Source organism: Neophocaena asiaeorientalis, unplaced genomic scaffold (assembly GCF_003031525.2).
Source record: "Neophocaena asiaeorientalis asiaeorientalis breed wild unplaced genomic scaffold, Neophocaena_asiaeorientalis_V1.1 scaffold242, whole genome shotgun sequence".
NCBI classification, from domain to species: Eukaryota; Metazoa; Chordata; class Mammalia; order Artiodactyla; family Phocoenidae; genus Neophocaena; species Neophocaena asiaeorientalis.
In genome coordinates, this window is record NW_020172451.1 from 5,150,663 (window position 1) to 5,167,900 (window position 17,238).

The 17,238-nt window shown below is 56.9% G+C and overlaps 1 protein-coding gene across 3 annotated transcripts in view; it reads right to left on the reverse strand.

The window, feature by feature from the left end:
- The window catches only part of PARVB (parvin beta), an 81,837-nt gene that overhangs the window by 17,778 nt on the left and 46,821 nt on the right, over positions 1-17,238 (reverse strand). For all 3 annotated transcript variants that reach the window (XM_024737521.1, XM_024737522.1, XM_024737520.1), the window contains exons 5-8: positions 13,645-13,785; positions 11,809-11,924; positions 8,677-8,735; positions 5,659-5,678 (exon numbers count right to left, since the gene is read on the reverse strand). In XM_024737521.1, coding sequence (XP_024593289.1) covers positions 5,659-5,678; positions 8,677-8,735; positions 11,809-11,924; positions 13,645-13,785 — 336 coding nt within the window. The remainder of the gene's footprint in view (positions 1-5,658; positions 5,679-8,676; positions 8,736-11,808; positions 11,925-13,644; positions 13,786-17,238) is intronic.

Here is a 17,238-nt window from a genome sequence, read left to right on the forward strand (position 1 = left end):
CTCACCGGGGGGCGGTGGGCAGCTACAACTTCCTGCTTAATCGGTCTCCCTCCTACACTCCCAGCCCCTCCCATCCATTCTCCCTCGCAGGCACAGTGAGCCCCTTAAAGTGTAAACTGGATCATTTCTTGCCCCTCCCCATCCCTGCCCTGACTAAAACTATCCACCAGCGTCTCATCACTCTTAGGATAAAATTCTCTCTCTCTCTCATGGGCCTGTAGGGTCCAATGAGCTTAGCATCACCTCCCCCCTCAACACACTCGCCCTCCCTGACCTCACTCCACCCACCAGCTTGCCCCTGCTCCTCCATCACACGCCCACCACAGAGCCTTTGCACCTGCTGTTTACCAGCCTCACCTCCATAGGTTGCTCTGAGATGTCACCTCCCCTGAGGGACCTTCCAGGACCATCTGCTTCTAAAGGAGCACCCCACTTCTGCTATCTGTCCTCTTACCCTGGTGCAATTTTCATAGCACCTATTCGCTACTTGAGAGCACATTTTATTTTTCTTTATCTGCTGGACTGTCAGCTCCTTGCAGGCCGGATCACTGTCTCACTTGTTCCCTGCACTGTCACCAGCCCCAGAACAGTGAAGGGCCCACAGCCAGTGCTCAGAACAAAGGAAAAGAGCCAGTAAGTCCGCTCAGGATCTCTCTCCAGCTGTTCCCCCCGGGGTGTCAACCTCTGTTGGAGCACCTGCAGGGCCTGAAGTGACCCGTTCCACTGTGTCCCAGGGACCTTCCTTCTGCCAGGGACCCAGACCCATTCTAACTGCCAGTCCTGGGCCCAACCATGTCCTCCAAATTAACACAGGGTCAGCCCCTTCGCTTTCAGTTGTGAGGTCACGGGAGGCCGAGGCAACATAGCTCTCAGTGGACGAGACAGGAGCAGGGCTGGCTGGGGGCCGGGGGCCTGGTTCTAGCCAGACGCTGCCATGGCGGGTCACATGGGAGCAGAGCCCATTGTGCCCTGGAGCCCAGGCAGGAGGGCTGAGGTCTCCAGGGTGGATACAGCACTGTGGGGAGTCACCGCCAGGCCCGAGGGGCTGGGGGAGGAGGGCATCTGGAAGGCCCTGGGGCCCCGACTCCTGTCCTCAAGGAGCCACCCATCCCCCCAGGCTGCCTGTGGGTGGTATATGCTCAGACGACCTCGGCCAACCTCGGCCAGCAGAGACGCCCTCTATTACTTGCTGGGGCTCGGACCCAAACGCTAGCATGGAGTGCTGGGGCGCTGGGGTAGGAAGACCCCTCCACGTGTCTGGAGGGGGCTGGGGCCCAGAACCAGAGGTAACCCAGGGCCTGCTTCAGGACAACGCTGCCTGACCCAGGGAGAGGGGTGTGGGGAGAAATGGCAAAGAGCAGGCAGGTGGGGACTCGGTGAGCCGGAGCTGGGGCTTCTGGAGGAGGCATCCCAGCCATTCCCCCGAGGCTGCCCCAAAAGGCAGGCCCTCAGCATCCACAGGCCAGGTAGCTGCCTCCTCGGCCTCGGGGGCGGGTGGCAGGAGGGAAGGTGAGAGGCAAAGAGGAAGGCGTGTGTGTACGGTGTGTGTGGTGTGTGTGTGGCGTGCACACGCACGTGTAACACATGGGTGGGGAGTGTGTTTGGGAGAGGGGCACGCCACTTTTTCACCTAAAGGCCAACAGCGACCAAGAGGCCCAGCCCCTCAGACCCCCCTCATCCAGCTTGTCTACCGCAGCGGCTGTAAATTATTTTTATAATCATCTAAGTTGGATTATACTCAAAAAAACAGTCTGCTAAGAGCGGGGGAGAAAAGCTAAATCTTTACAAAGCAAAACACAAACTTTGAATGCAGCTTAAGAAAACCCCCAGAAGGAGGGCAGCCTTGACGTCAGCTGGGTATATTTAGCTGGACCACCGCTGGGCTGGCAGAGTCAGGGCGGCAGGGGAGCCACCGCAGGGTCTGGAGGCCAGCGCCCCTGCGCCCCGCTCACCTGTGCCCGGGGGACTAAATGGCATCACGGCCGGGTGTGTGTGGCCTTGGGAATGAAAACAGATACAGCTGAGAGCCTGATGCCCGTGACTTGGGCAAAACGCTTCCCGCCGTAAGGCCGGAGTGAACACAGTCCCGAGGCTCCCCGTCAGCGTAAGAGTTAAGCAAGGTGGCGAATGAAGGACCAAGCCACCGCCTGGCAGGTGTGTCACTGATGCTCAGTTCACTGATGCCGTCTCATCCTACCCCGCAGTCACAGGGGTGAACAGGGAGCCATCCCGCCCCCGGCAGGGGCACAGGCTGGGGGAGACAGTACAAAAGCACGGGTACCAAAAAGGCCTGAAAGATGCAGAAAGCGGCCAAATCAGCCAGGGGCCCCCAGTGGCTACCCAAGTTCAACTTTCAGGGATGCTTAGTTTACTCCAAACAAAGTGGTTTTTGATTGAGTCAACATGTTTTAAATTGGAAGATCTGTCCAAAAGTTCTGAATTTCTGGACCCTCTTGAAGAAATGGAAGCTGAGGCAACAGTGAACCTTCTTCCCCGCTCTCCCCAGATCAATGAGCCGCCCGTGGAAGCGGGGGCACAGACTCCCCCGTTTGCCCCAGACCCCAGAACTCCCCACCGCACACAACACAGGGGCTGAGGGGCAGCCCTTCATCATTCGATATTCCAGCCACTTCCCCCTTCCGTGTGACCGGCCTGTTCTCTGAGGCACCTGAGCCTGGGGACGTGGACACAGGCCCGGGGTCAGAGGAAGGCTTCACACGGGAGCCGCGATGTTTGAGCCGGGGCAAGAGAAGGAGCAAGGGCGTTCCAGGCAGAGGGAGCAGAAAGCCAAGAGTGGGTTCCAGAGGGTGAGGCCTGCGGGGGGGGGGGGTGGGGGGGGGGGGGAGGCTAAGAGGGCTGGGTCCATCGACAGGGTGAGCAGCTGTGGAGGGTGGTGACCAGGAATGGCGTGATCCAGCTGCGGTGTTAGCAGAAATGGGGAGATGTGATGGGGAGAGACCAGGGGCTACAAGGAGACCAGGAAGAAGAGGAAGAAAGCTTCTCCTCTCTTCTCCCCAACTTCCTGAAGCCCGGGAGGGGGAGGGGCGCCTGCGGAGGAGAGGCAGCCAGCAAGCCCGTTGCCATGGAGATCAGGCTGCAGCTCCCCAGCTCCCCTGGGGAGAGAAGGGCCTCGCATCCACCTCAGCCAGGACAGTGATGCCAGCAGGAGGTGGGAAGGGGGAGGGGGGCTCCTGGGGGAGGTGCAGCGTAGAGATGCTGAGGGAGTGAGCCATGCAGGGATCTAGAGGGAGAGCATTTCCAGCCGAGGCTACTGAGAGTACAAAAGCTGGAAAGGGGGGCCTTCCCTGGTGGCGCAGTGGTCCAGGAAGATCCCACATGCCGGGAGCAACTAAGCCCTCGTGCCACAACTACTGAAGCCCATGCGCCTAGAGCCCGCGCTCCGCAACAAGAGAAGCCACCGGAGTGAGAAGCTCGCGCACCGCAATGAAGAGTAGCCCCCGCTCGCCACAACTAGAGAAAGTCTGCACGCAGCAACAAGACCCAGCGTAGCCAAAAATAAACAAAATTAAATAAAGAAATTAAAAAAAAAAAGCTGGAAGGGGGAGCCCCGGGGTGCTGTTGTAGGTGACAGACATGCAGGCGGAGGAAGGAGGGCAGCGAGGAGGGGTGGTCTAAGGGGGTCTGGGAGGCCCCGGCAAGGGCTGCGGCTTTAGCTTACGGCAAGCTGGGGGCAGTGAGAAGATTGAGGGGTGCAGAGGAACCAACTCGAGGGACCAGCACCCCGGAGGGAGGTGATGGGCTCCGACCTCAACCTCAGCAGGGCCGTGGGGCTCTGGGGGCCCCAAAGGCTGCCGCGGGAGAAGGGCCAGCGGAAGCTGCCGCATATCTGGATAACCAGGAGGCCTCGGGGCCTGTGTCAGCAGAAGCCAAAGCTGGGGGCAGATGAGTCGCCTGTCACCCACTAATTACCTGTTTGCATTTCACGAGCATGGGCGGCCTCGAAAGTTCTGAGAACGACTCCAGACTCCTCGGCTTCTCAGGGGGTCACAGTCCCCTGACACTCTGCCGTCTCCGGTGGCTCTCAAAAGGAGCCACCACCCTGTCCACCAGACCCTCAGGGGCCCCTTCTCAGGGCTGCCAGGGCCTTCCTGGCCGAGCTTCTACCCCTCTGCACGGGAGGCCGCGCGTAGCCCCCAGCTGAACTGAGTCTCCCCGAGCCCCCCCAAACCTCAAACCAGGCCCATGCCGCCCACGGAAGTGAAAACACACAGAAAACGAAGCGACACTTCAAGATGCTCCAAGGGCCCCACTCAAGTCAACGCTGGGCCTCTGCAGGCCCACGGGCTCTGAGCCCCTCCACGCAGAAAGGCCAGGGAAGCGACAGAAGGGTGCTCTAGGCCCCCCTCCCAACGGGCCCCCACCCAGACCCAGGGCAGGGCCAGGCCGCCCACGTCGCCCACTCTGCGCGCCCCAGGCCGCCCTGGGAGCTGCCCTCCCCACCCTGTCTGCACCCTCAGCAACTGGACACAGGAGGCTTCCTTTCCTCTCCCTTTTAAATGCTTTTTAATAATAAGGCCATTAAAAAGAACTGAATCGCTACTCCAAAAAAATAGTGAAGACTGAATTTGCCCAGCACGGCTCAAGAACTACTTAAGGACGTAATTGCATTTTCTCTGGTTCAAGACCTTTGAGAACTAAAGAGCCGCATCCCCTCTTTGTACATGACAGGCCGCGGTGCCATCCGTCCCCATAATCGCCATGAGGTCACAGAGGCCGCGTGGCCAAGCCCGTGGGGGCCTCTGGGGTGCACCCCTCACCCCGAGGCCCCCGCATCTAGGGACCAGCTCCAGCTGGCAGGCTCACAAGGCACGGGGGGGAACTTCTATTTGGTTTCCACTTCTCCTTCTAACAGCCACGCTCCCCTCTCTGCTCCCTGGAGAACACGGTATCTGGGGGGGTGGAGGGCTTCTGGTTTTGAAATATTCCCCAAAGCGGTGAGCCTGGCGCAGGCTGCTTCTTGCTGCAGCCAAGGGCTTGGGGCTTCCCATCCCTAAGGGCCTATACACTGCCACAAGCGGCCCCTTTATTTGCCATCCCTCGCTGAGATGAAGATGGGGCCGTGGGTCTTTAACGGGGCAGGGAACAATTCTTTGGGAACAGCAAGAGTTTATTATTACAGTAACAGTAATAGAGAAACCAACACGCATAGAGAGAGAGTCGGGCCCTGGGCCAAATAGAGTGAACATTGATTGTCTCACAAAATCCTCTCAACAACCCCGAGGTCCCATCTCACAGATGGGGAACAGAGAGGTGAAGGAGCAGGCCAAAGGTCACCCAGCTGGGACCAGAGCCAAGGCTGCCTGACTCTAAGGTCTGTTAAGCTGGAGATTTTAAGGTGGAAAACTATATATGAAAATACATCCCATAAGGAAGGTCCCTCCGGCTAGCTGACTACGCTCTATATTCGCGGGAACATCGCCGCCCTCCCTTTTATCCTGGTTCACTCCCTCCACCGTGCTTTGCTTATCCCCGCCCAGGCTCCCACAGCTCTGAGAAGCAAACCACATGCCAAAACCCACCCGGGGCCCTGCTGCCCCTGTGTGACTGCGTGAACCCCGGGGGCTTCCTGGGGCAGCCCCACAGTGCCCGGCGACCTCAGACTCCCCAGCCCCTCTCCCCAACTCCTGGGTTACTTACCAAACCGACCCATCATCATCCTGCAAACAAGAACAGAGAGGACCATCAGACGGGCTGCTCAGAACCCCGTTTAATGCGCAGCACGGTAGAAGGTGGCGGAGGTGACCGGCAAGTCGGAGCCCCTACCGCCCAGTCGAAGGGCTGTTCATATAAATGTAAGTCGCATTGCGATAAATTCTCTCCCGCTCTAAGTACAAACGAGAGGTGCTTATGTGGATTCGCACTGTTTGCACAAGACCTGCAGCAAATAGCCATCACTATTTAAACCACCCCTTTAATGCCATCTGCGGGCTGTTTAATCACGGGAGTGGTTAACGCAGAGAGCATTTTAGCAGAAAACGGGTCTTCCAGCACCGTGAGTTTAAACCTTGAGTTTAAACTTTAAAATACAAGAGTGCAGATTACCCAGAGGTCACATTTCTGGCAGCGAGCACGATGTACTTCCAAGGAATCACAGAACTAAAGGATGCTGGAGAACCACAGGCTGGGCCCTGATTCAAGGTGAGAGCTGAAACCACGAAGGACAGGCGGCTGGTTCCTCCTTGAGGATCTGAGATCACGAATGCCCTCTGTGCACTAGCATCCTGAGAGGCAAAGAGACCTTTGCTTGATCCCCAAATCCCTCTAGACTCAAGTTCTTCGCCTCCATATTATTTAACAAAGAGTCTCTCGAGCACCTACTATGTGCAGGCCACGGAGATACAGAAATAAACACCGCGTGGCCCTGCCCGCATGACGCCAGGCCACGGAGATACAGAAATAAACACCGCGTGGCCCCGCCCGCATGACGCCAGGCCACGGAGATACAGAAATAAACACCGCGTGGCCCCGCCCGCATGACGCCAGGCCACGGAGATACAGAAATAAACACTGCGTGGCCCCGCCCGCATGACACCAGGCCACGGAGATACAGAAATAAACACCGCATGGCCCTGCCCGCATGACGCCTGATGGTGAGAGAGACTCATGAGCCCACATTTCCACACAGCCCGCGTGCACCAGAAATCTGACATACAGCAGATGCTACAGGAACTAAAAGGAAGGCAGCCACTCCTGCTTGGCAAACAGGGAGGGCTTCCTGGAGAAGGTGACCCATAGGACAGAGCAAACCTAGAGCCCGGGAGACCAGGCAGGAGGCTGGTCGGCCTCTGCTGGAAACCTCTCTCCACTATGACTTCGGGGTGCTCCCCCACCCCCGAAATTTCTTGAGGGTCACACGGCACTTCCCACAAGGCCCCTGGGTTGGGTTTCACATTTCTACAGACACAACCTCTCTTGACAGCTAGACCGCCAGCCCTCAAGGAGGGGAACTGCGTCCTCTCAGCCTCTAGGCGTCCAAGCAGGCCCTCTGCCCGGGTGCTGCTGTGAATCGTTGAGGCCACGCTCCCAGGGGCTGGCTCTGGTGACAGAGCTCCTACCGCCCCCCGCCGCCCTCTCAGGGCTCCCTCACCCTCTGCGAGACCGGGAAGGCCAAGCACAGCCTCTTCCCATTGCTGCACAACCCCCAACATGCCCCTCACCACAGGCCTGGCCGTTGCCCCCTTCGGTGGGCCATCTGCCTTCCCCCTCCTATCCAGGGTGACCACTGACTTGCTCTGACCCACAGAAGGTGGGGACACAGCATGCGGGGGTCCAGGGATCTGCAGCTGTCCTCTCACTCTCTGGGGACCCTGTGGGCACCGGGGAGGAAGCCCAGAGGATGAGAGACACAGGGAGGGACAGTGGCCCCCACTGGCCAGCACCACCCACAAGACTGCTGACCCCCTGTCAGCAAATAAAATGACCGATGTTTTAAGCTCCTTGGGTTGGGTGGTTTGTCACACAATGATGGGTAAGATGCCAGTGTGCCCCTGACTCCCCCAAGCCGCCCTCCTCCTGCTCTTGAATGGGCCGAGCGGGCTGCCCGAGGCCCCCCGTGCCAGGCTCAGCACCACGTTCCCCTCCCCCTCCCGTGGGCCTGGAACAGATGTGCGCACACGTCAGGCCGCACGCCAGGCCGCACGTCTCTCCCATCTACCTGACAGCTCCCACGCCAGGAGCGGTTTCCTGTGTCAGCTCGCTTCTTGAAAGACCATACATGAATTCATGACACAGTAATTAATCACTCCGTGAACTGAGCAGGTGGGTGAGCTGAGACGATCCATTTTTAATGCTGTTTCATCTGAAACAGGTTTAGTCGGGAGGCACAAAGGCAGTGAATTTTAAGGATCCTTCACAGGGTCTGCCTCCTAAAAACCACACGCAAAATAGAGCCATTTGATTTGCTATTTTCAACGGATCTGAAGCCTTTTAGACTTCTTAAAAATCGCCCTCTGGCCTTCTCTCAGAGGCAAGGGACGGCTCAGGACTATCTCATCAAAGGAAGATTCTAGTTTAGAGGCGTGGCTCCCTCCCCCTGACGGGGCTAAGACAGACGGCTACATGAATCAGGACAACAGTTCCCTTGGACCATTCTAAACACCTCTCCCCCACCCCTCTCTCAACATTCTTAAAGCTCACCTTCCAAAATAAGGAGTGACAGTCCAAAGTCTTTGGAGAATAACTTCGTTCCAACATTAAAATCTTTGAAGTGTTTAGCTTACCTACCATATGAAAGTTCACTGTTTTAAATTTCCCCTCATCCTTTCCTTCCTTATAAGAGATCCTGAATGTGCGCAGTTATATTTTTTCTTGTTTATTATTCCCGGTCTCTTTCCAGAAAAGATTTCAGGCAGCGTAAATAAGTTCTAATGCCTATGTCACACATATTTGATCATTTTTCTATTGGGGAAGAAATAAAAGATCTAGAATTTCTCATTTAAATACCAAACCAAACTGCTACCTTGCCCTTCCTCAGCAAAACAAAAACAAAAACAAAACAAACTTTGAAGAAAGTGCACGGAGGATAGAAAGCTAGGGTGGATGCTTGCGATAAAATCCCATCTCAAGGTCAAGGGACATGGAGGGGAAAACGGCCCCCTGTGTGTGCCGGTCCCCGGCTGGAGCAGGGCCTGGGGGCAGAGCAGCGGGTCCACTTACTCGGTGGTCGTGGTCAGCTCCTCCGTGATGTGGCTGGAGTGCAGCAGGCCTTCCCGCTTCTGAAAACCCCAAAATGAACAAATAAATCAACACCTGGGCAGACAGACAGAGCAGGCGGGCAGCTGAGGCCGTGGACAGATGGCCCCGGGGCTGGGAGGCCAGCCTGGGGACAACACAGAACTAAACAAGGGTTCGGCACCACACCCGAGCTATGCTCGGGGGATGGACTGCAGAGGACCACACGGGTGACCCTTTGGTGGCTGGAACCTACCCCACCCCCGCCCCCCCTGCTCTCCTGCCCTCTGACAGCTGGCAGCTGTGGGAGGTTTCAGGAGAAACATCTCCGCTCCCAAAGAACTCCTCGACACCCTGCAGTTGGGAAAGGCGAAGAGCATGAAGGGACATACGTAACAGAAGGGAGGCATCGGATGAAACGACACACGTGCACTGGGTTGAACAGGGTCCCCCCGGAAGTCACGTCCATTCAGAGCCTCAGAATGGGGCCTCATTTGGAAATAGGGTCTTCGCAGATGTAATGAGTTCAGATAAGGGCATAACGGACTAGGGTGGGTCCTCCCCAGTGACTGGTGTCCTTAGAAGAAGAGAAAATAGAGACATAGGAACACGGACCAGACGGAAGAGGCCACGTGATGACGAAGACAGAGACTGCAGGGATGTGTCCACAAGCCCAGGACAGCCGAGGGTGCCAGCAGCCGGCAGAAGCTGGAGGAGGGAAGGAAGGACCCTCCTCTAGAGCCTGCGGAGGGACCCTGTCAATTCCCTGATCCGGACTTCAGGCCTCTATTATGTGAGAGGACAAACATCTGTTTTAAGCCACCCAGTTTGTGGGATTTTGTTACAGCAGCCCTAGGACACTAACACGGTGTGCGACGCACCTGTCCCGGAGCCCGGTAGGTACGGAGAGGCAACGATGGTGGGGGAGAGGAAGGAGGCGGTGGTGGTGTGCCCCGGACCTCAGGGTGGAGCGCAGCAGCCTGCTAACCCGACCGCCACCGTGAGCCCCTACTTGAACGCCTCAAGGGACGGGGGAGCTCACTACCTGCTGGGCAGCCCACCTGGACGCCTCTCGAGATCCAAGATCCCCACGCTTTCCTGAGCTTGACCTCCCAGGGAACTCTCACACGGGTCCTAGTGAAGGAAGAGTAGCCAGGCGTTGGGGGCCGTCAGCTTTCCCACGGCCTCACCCTGGCTGATTCTCAGGAGTGCCCACGGGGGACGGTGGCGGGGGAGGCCCGGAGACATTTTATCCACTTATTCACACATCAAATGTACATCAGGCACCCACTAGATACCGGGTCCAGGGCTGGGTATGGGGCAGACGAGGCTGAATATTTTTAATTAATTAATTTATTTATTTTTGGCTGTGGTTGGGTCTTCGTTGCTGCGTGCGGGCTTTCTCTAGTTGCGGCAGCGCTGGCTTCTCATTGCGGTGGCTTCTCTCGTTGTGGAGCACGGGCTCTAGGCGCTCGGGCTTCAGTAGTTGCGGCACGAGGGCTTAGTTGCCCCGGGGCATGTGGGATCTTCCCAGACCAGGGATCGAACATGTCCCCTGAATTGGCAGGTGGATTCTTAACCACTGTGCCACCAGGGAAGTCCCAAGGCTGAATATTTTAAAAGTCTGTAGTAGAATCTCAATTTTTTTGAGGAAAGCATTGCAGCTCAGGAAAATCAAGTGATTTCCCAAGGCCACACTGCCAGGTAGCAAACGCGACCCATCCCTCACTCCATCCCTCCACGAACTGACACACTTCTTACATCTCCCCATCTCAACTGGATAACCAGGCGCAGAGGGACAGGCCAGGGGCAGCTCTAAGACCTGAGACCAGCCAGACCCCGGGGGCCTCCCCTCCCCGCTTCATCCCACTCTGGGAGTGGCCCAGGGAGTCCTGTGACCTTGGTCACGGAAGGACGCGCCAGCGAGTGTTCGCCCGGGCGAGTAGAACGTTCTGCAAACCCCAAAGATTTTCTTGGACCAAAGTGCAGGCCTGAAAGGAAATACCCCAATTACCGAGCTGGAGAGTCCTCCTAGGGCCCAGAGTCTGACGTACATGGGTTTGGGAACCATATGCTCATGTGTCCTTGGGAAGCCTTTCCCGGCCGACCATTCTGAGTCCAAGACGAGGGTGGCAGGAATGGTCCCCTGTCCCTGACACCACCACCGACCACAAACATTCCCCTTTAGGAAGCAAACGGGGCCAAACGGCAGGTAACCCTCGCCTGAGGCCAGAAAGGAACATTCCTGCCCATCAGGTCGGAGCCAAGCTCCCGGGGTAAACGGAGGGGTCAGACGGCTTCGGAAAACACAGGATCAGCCAGAGCCTTGCAGACCGCAGAGACCACGGGACTGATAAGTTTAAACCCAGAGGAGAGTGTGGAGCCGGACATCTCCAGGAACAGAAACGCGAGAGACATCCACGTTCCCAGCGTAACCTCAACGCTCTGGCAGAAGCAGCTGAGCCCTCGGGACCCAAGCACACTTTCCTCATCCAGTGTCCCCGCTAACCAGGGCGAGGGGAACAGGGACACAACAGGTGCTTAATACACGCTTACTGGACAAGACTGCACACACGAAGCCAAGGCAGGATCTGTGCCCCTGAACGCAGGGGAAATCGACAAGAAAGGTGTCTCCACCTCCATCAGAAGGACCCTGGCTCCCAGTTACGTTTTTCCAAGTGGAGCAAGAGAGTCGACCCTCAAAAACATGATGGGGGATGATGGATGTCATTGGGAGGGAACAGAGAGAGCCTCTGATTGGGGTACTGGGGTATCTGTTTCATTCCGCTGGTCTCAGCCCTCTCCAGTGAGTAATAAGCTCATTCAACAGGCCTGAATTCTTTGCAGGGAAATGAATGCTCTTTTGCAAAATGTGGAAAAGTAAACCTCCACACACTCACGCCTTTGAATCTGCCTCTCTTCAGATCAACGCCACTGTTTCTGCTCCATCATTTACTCTGAAGCCAGAGTAAGGCGTACATTTCGTCAAGAGGGAAAAAGAGAAGGTAGTCTCTTAACGGGAAAAGGAAGAAAGTATGCAAACTAGAGGAGGAACGAGCACCGGAGCCTCTGGGGCAGAGCCGCGGGCAAGCCAACCGCCAGGCTGGCGATACTTACCCGTATGACCACCACTTGCACGGAGACGTGTTCGGGAAGGCGGATCGGGGCCCGGAAGTGCATGGCCAGGGCCACGAGGAGGTGGAGGATGGCCACCAGGTTCTTCCCATGAATCGCTAGTCGGGGAGGGAGGAAGGGGGCTGCTTTAGATCATGAGACAGGAACCCCGAGCCCACGTCCAAAAGACGGTGAAACCAACAAGGACCTACTGTATAGCATGGGGAACTATACTCAGTATTTTTTTTTTTTTTTATACTCAGTATTTTGTAATAACCTATAAGGAAAAAGAACCTGAAAAAAATATATCTATGTGTGTGTATAACTGAATCACTTTGCTGTACACCTGAAACTAACACAACGTTGCAAATCAACTATACTTGAACTGAAAAAGAAAAAAAGGGGGCGGGAGGGGGGAGGCAATAAAGACGCTGAGTGAAAATGAGACCTCGGAGGAAAACCATGGGCAGAAGCACAGCCCATGGAAAAACGGAGAACAGCTGATGGGCAGCCTGGGTGAATTTAGTGCTGGCTTCTCATGTCTTCTTTCCTGTTGACCTCAGGTGACTTAGGCAAGCACTTTCAAAAGCATGTTGTCTGTGAAAGGAATGAACTGGGTGGTGAAGAGAGGGAATGAGGAAGAGGATACAGTCAGCGCAAGAGAAGCGAAAAGACTGGGAAAAAAGGTCACCTGGGCACTTACCCACCACAACGATGTGCGTTATTATCTCGGGTGCTTAAAAGTTCTCCCTCTATGCAATCAACCGTCTACACAGGGAAGGCTATGCAGGGGGTGTTAGACGTGCCTCCTGCCCCACCTAGGGCCCTGGTTGCCAGCCCCGGCCACTAGCTCTTCTCTAGGATGTGGACGGTTATCATCATGCCGTCCAGGGCTTTACTGATTCCCCTCCCCCAGCCCTGCAACCCAGGAGGTGGGCCTGGGTCTGTCCTAGGTCTCGATGCCAAGAAGCCAGGGGTGAACCTGACTGCAGCCTTGGTCTCACCCAAGAACAGGGGCCCTTGGCGGCAGGGAGAGCATCTCAGCCGCTCCTGGCGGCCCTGCCGCGGGGACGGTGCTGGGGAAGGGCAGCAGGACAAAGCCCTTTCCAGTCTGTCCCGGTCGGTGCCTCACTTTTCTGGGTTTATGTCCTGCCTGGGAATACTGTGGTGCCGCGTATCCCCAACGCCGGTGCTCTCGGAGACACACACCGGGGGCCGGCCTGAATCACCTCTGAGGACCCGCATCGGTGAGTCACCAGTAGCACAGCTCACTGGGTGTTGGTGCCATCGGTATCCGGGGTGGAGGGTCCTTCCAAGAACCCCACAGAGCTTCTTCTGCCTTATAACCCAAATCTGGAAGACTTCCGCTGGAAGTCTCTCTTGACCCAGAAACGGTGCCTCTCCGCCCTGAAGCTTGGGGAAACCAGAGCACTGCCGGCGTGACTAAGTCCCTCACTGACACACTCCTCCTCTCCTGGCCACCTCCCTCAGGGCTGGCGTGTGAGCGGATTTGATACACGCGCTACCAAACGTAAAACGGATGGCTAGTGGGGAGCGGCCGCACGGCACAGGGACATCAGTCCGGCGCTCCGTGACCGCCCAGAGGGGTGGGATGGGGGGTGGGAGGGAGACGCAAGAGGGAGAGGGTATGGGGATATACGGATGCATATGGCTGATTCCCTTTGTTGTACAGCGGAAACTAACACACCATTGTAAAGCAATTATACTCCAAGAAAGATGTCAAGAAAAAAAAACCCCACAAGGCCAGACAGGAAGACGAATGACACGGCAGGAAGCTCAGAGGCCGGGCTCCCCTCCCCCATCCTGGCGGCCACTCACTGTCCACGGTCCACTGGAGCGCCCGGCCGTGGGGCCGCAGCAGCTCCTGCACCGCCTGAAGCGCTGTCTGCAGCTTCTGCTTCTGCGCTATTTCGGACTGGGTCACCTCGGCCACGTTCAGCTTGCAGCCCGCCAGCTTTTCTGCAACAAGAAGGACAAGGACAAAAGGCAGAGTGTCAGGAAAAGCTGGAGGGGCTCAGGGCCGCCTGGCCAACCGGCTGCATTGAGGTCTCCCCATCCTCTGTGGGGCTGCAAAGTGGAGCAGGTCATCGCCAACAGCGGGGACTGCCAGGATGCTGAGCCACGGAACTCTGAACTTTCAAGTCACTCCTCTTCCTTAGAAAATCACTCCAGGGGGCTTCCCGTGGTGGTGCAGTGGTTAAGAATCCGCCTGCCAATGCAGGGGACACGGGTTCGAGCCCTGGTCTGGGAAGATCCTACATGCCGTGGGGCAACTAAGCCCGTGGACCACAACTACTGAACCCACGCGCCACAACTACTGAAGCCCGCGTGCCTAGAGCCCGTGCTCCGCAACAAGAGAAGCCACTGCAATGAGAAGCCCACGCACCGCAACGAAGAGTAGCCCCCGCTCGCCGCAACTAGAGAAAGCCTGTGCGCAGCAACGAAGACCCAATGCAGCCAAAAATAAATAAACTTTTTTTTAAAAAAAGAAAGAAAATCACTCCAGGATGAAAGGGGGGCGGGGAGTTCAAGGATTAAAGTGTGGGCGTCCCACCCAGGAACAGCATATGCACAGAGAATGAATAAGATAATTCAAGGTGCAGCTGGGAGGTAAGGAGGTGACCTGCGGGGAAGGGACCGGAGGTGAAGAGGCTGGGCCAGTGGGTTCCCAGAGGGAAGAGAACTTTGGTGAGAAAATAGAAAGGGCCTCAGGGGTTGCCTCAGCCTCCCTGCACTCGTTCGCTCCCAATTCTTCTTTCCCTAACAGCTGGTAGGGTAAGAAGGCTTATGAGATATTCAGAGGCCTGTGACAATTTTCTCACCAAGAGTGAGCGGGGAGCAGTCTGGAGGAGCTGACGAGCACGGTCACATCTGCTCAAGACTCAGTTACTGAAGCTGAATCCCAGCCCCAGCCCGTGCGCCTTCACTCCCCTCCGAGCGGAGCAGGAGGGATGCCTCACCCCCACCCGTTCAGGGGCAGGCGAGGAAGGCTCCCCCGGCGTCCCGCCTATTCATTCATTCCAAGACTCGGGGTTCCCCAATAGATCTCCTCTGCACAGCAACAGAAGCCACGTCACAGGACACGGCGAGATCAGGAACCGGGAGGGTGATGACAAAGTGCTGGGCACGGAGCCTGACGCGCTGTGAGCCTCCGGCACAGAGCTGCTGCCAGCACTCCCCAGCACAGTTCTGTGGAAGGCGCTTTCTCCGGAGGCCCCTGCTCCGTCAACACTGTCTCCCCCATCCTCCCCTCCCTCGATGAGAACAAGAACAAGCAGTTTCGATATCCCCCCTTCAGGATCCTCTCATTACACAGAAATATCGGCTGGGCTCAGGGTTAGTCCAATCATTCATTCATTCACTCGCTTACAAAACAGTTACTGAGCACCTACTGTGTACCAGGCACTGTCCTAGGACCAGATGCAGCCCAGACACGGGAGACAGAGCTCTAGCGGGGAGTCAGCCACACCTGAAGAACCTCAGCTTGCGGGCAGGGAGTGCTCGCGGCAAAACAAAGCAGCTCAGCAAAGGAGGGGAATGATTCCTGTTTACGCGTTTTGATGTCCCCCCATCTGTTTCTAATAGGTCTTAGCTGAACCATCCACAGCTGTCTGCCCACATGAACCCCCCCCGAAAATACACAGCAGGTCCCCAGGTGCTCAAAAGCCAGCGACAGGACGGAGCAGGGGCCCCTGGGGAAGGAAGGAGGCTTGCAGAGAGCCAGGTGGTCCTAGAGCCTCGCCCGCTGGGAGTGGCGGGGAGCCCGGCACATCTCTGCTGTCCGTGCTGCCAGCCAAACCTGGTTGCCATGACACCGGGGGGAGGAGGAGTCGCGCACGGAGAAGGGAAGGAAACGGTATCAGCCTGCTACAGCTGCCGTAACAAAGTACCGCAGGGTGGGCGGCTTAAACGGTGGAAATTTGCTTTCTCACAGTCCCGGATGTCAGAAGTCCAAGATCAAGGTGTCAGCAGAGTTGGTCTCCCCTGAGGCCTCTCTCCTAGGCTTGTAGACATCCTCAGCTGGTCTTCCCTGTGTGTGTGTCTGCATCCTAATCTCCTCTTTTTTTTTCGCTGTGTTGGGTCTTTGTCGCTGCACGCGGGCTTTCTCTAGCTGCGGCGAGCCAGGGCTACTCTTCGTTGTGGTGCGCAGGCTTCTCACTGCGGTGGCTTCTCTTGTTGCGGCTCTAGGCACTTGGGCTTCAGTAGTTGTGGCGCGTGGGCTTCGTAGTTGTGGCTCGTGGGGTCTAGAGCGCAGGCTCAGTCATTGTGGCGCACGGGCTTAGTTGCTCTGCAGCATGTGGGATCTTCCCGGACCAGGGCTCAAACCCGTGTCCCCTGCATTGGCAGGCGGAGTCTTAACCACTGCGCTACCAGGGAAGCCCTCCTCTTCTTATAAGGGCACCAATCTGACGGGTTGAGGGCCCACCCTGACTTCGTTTTCACTTTAAAGACTCTGTCTCCAAATATAGTCACATCCCGAGGTCTTACGAATTCTGGGGGGGGACGCAACTCAGCCGATAACAGAAACCAAGGAGGCTGGCCGTGCCTGGGTGCCGCCTGTGCCTGCGTCTCAGGTAACTCCCCCAGGTGGGAGAGAACGAGGTCCTTGGCCGCCCTCATCACCAGCATCACTCTGCCCGCTGATGGGACTGCAGGGGCAGCGCAGGGTTTTGGCGTGGCCAGGACCCCTATCTTCCTAGCGTGGAAACAGACAGAGGAAGATGGGGCGGATTCTCAGCGGTGGCTGGAAAACGTGAGTGATGGCCGAATGCGGGGCTGTGAACACTTACTACGCAAGGAAGGGCTTGCCTTTCACGAGGAGAAGCGTGTGTCATGAGTCAGAAGCAGGACAACAGCCAGCCCGGGAGCTGCCTCGATGCTCCAGTGTGGGCGTTGCCACTGCCCACAGGTGGCTCACCTGGACAACACTGCAAATGCAGGAGAGTTACACCCCCTGAAACTTGCCCTGGCAGAGGGTCTGGCAGCTGCCCCCGGAATCTGCTCTTAAGGAGAGGGGCACATCTGGGGACCTACTAGTGTACTGACTCACAGCTGGCCAAACCCAGAGGTCTGTGCTCTGTCCCCATCGCCCTCAGTCCTGTCTTCTCCTCCTCTATCCCTCCTGAACGCAATGCTCCCCTGGCTCCTCCTCTCTCCTGGCTGGACCCTCCAGACGCCTGTGCTGGCCCTTCCTCTGACCACTGACCATGCCCCCGGGCCCGGTCCCCAGACCTCTTCTCTCTACCGGTGCACAGAAGTCAGCTTTGGCCTGGCATTCGGCCAAAATCTCCTATTTCGTTTTAGCTTCTGCCTTTGAAAAGTAAAGAGCTGAATGCCTCCATCAGTATCATTCCTGGCAGCCCTGGGCCCCAGGATCACGTGATCACGTAGGTTACTAATGCATCTCATCAG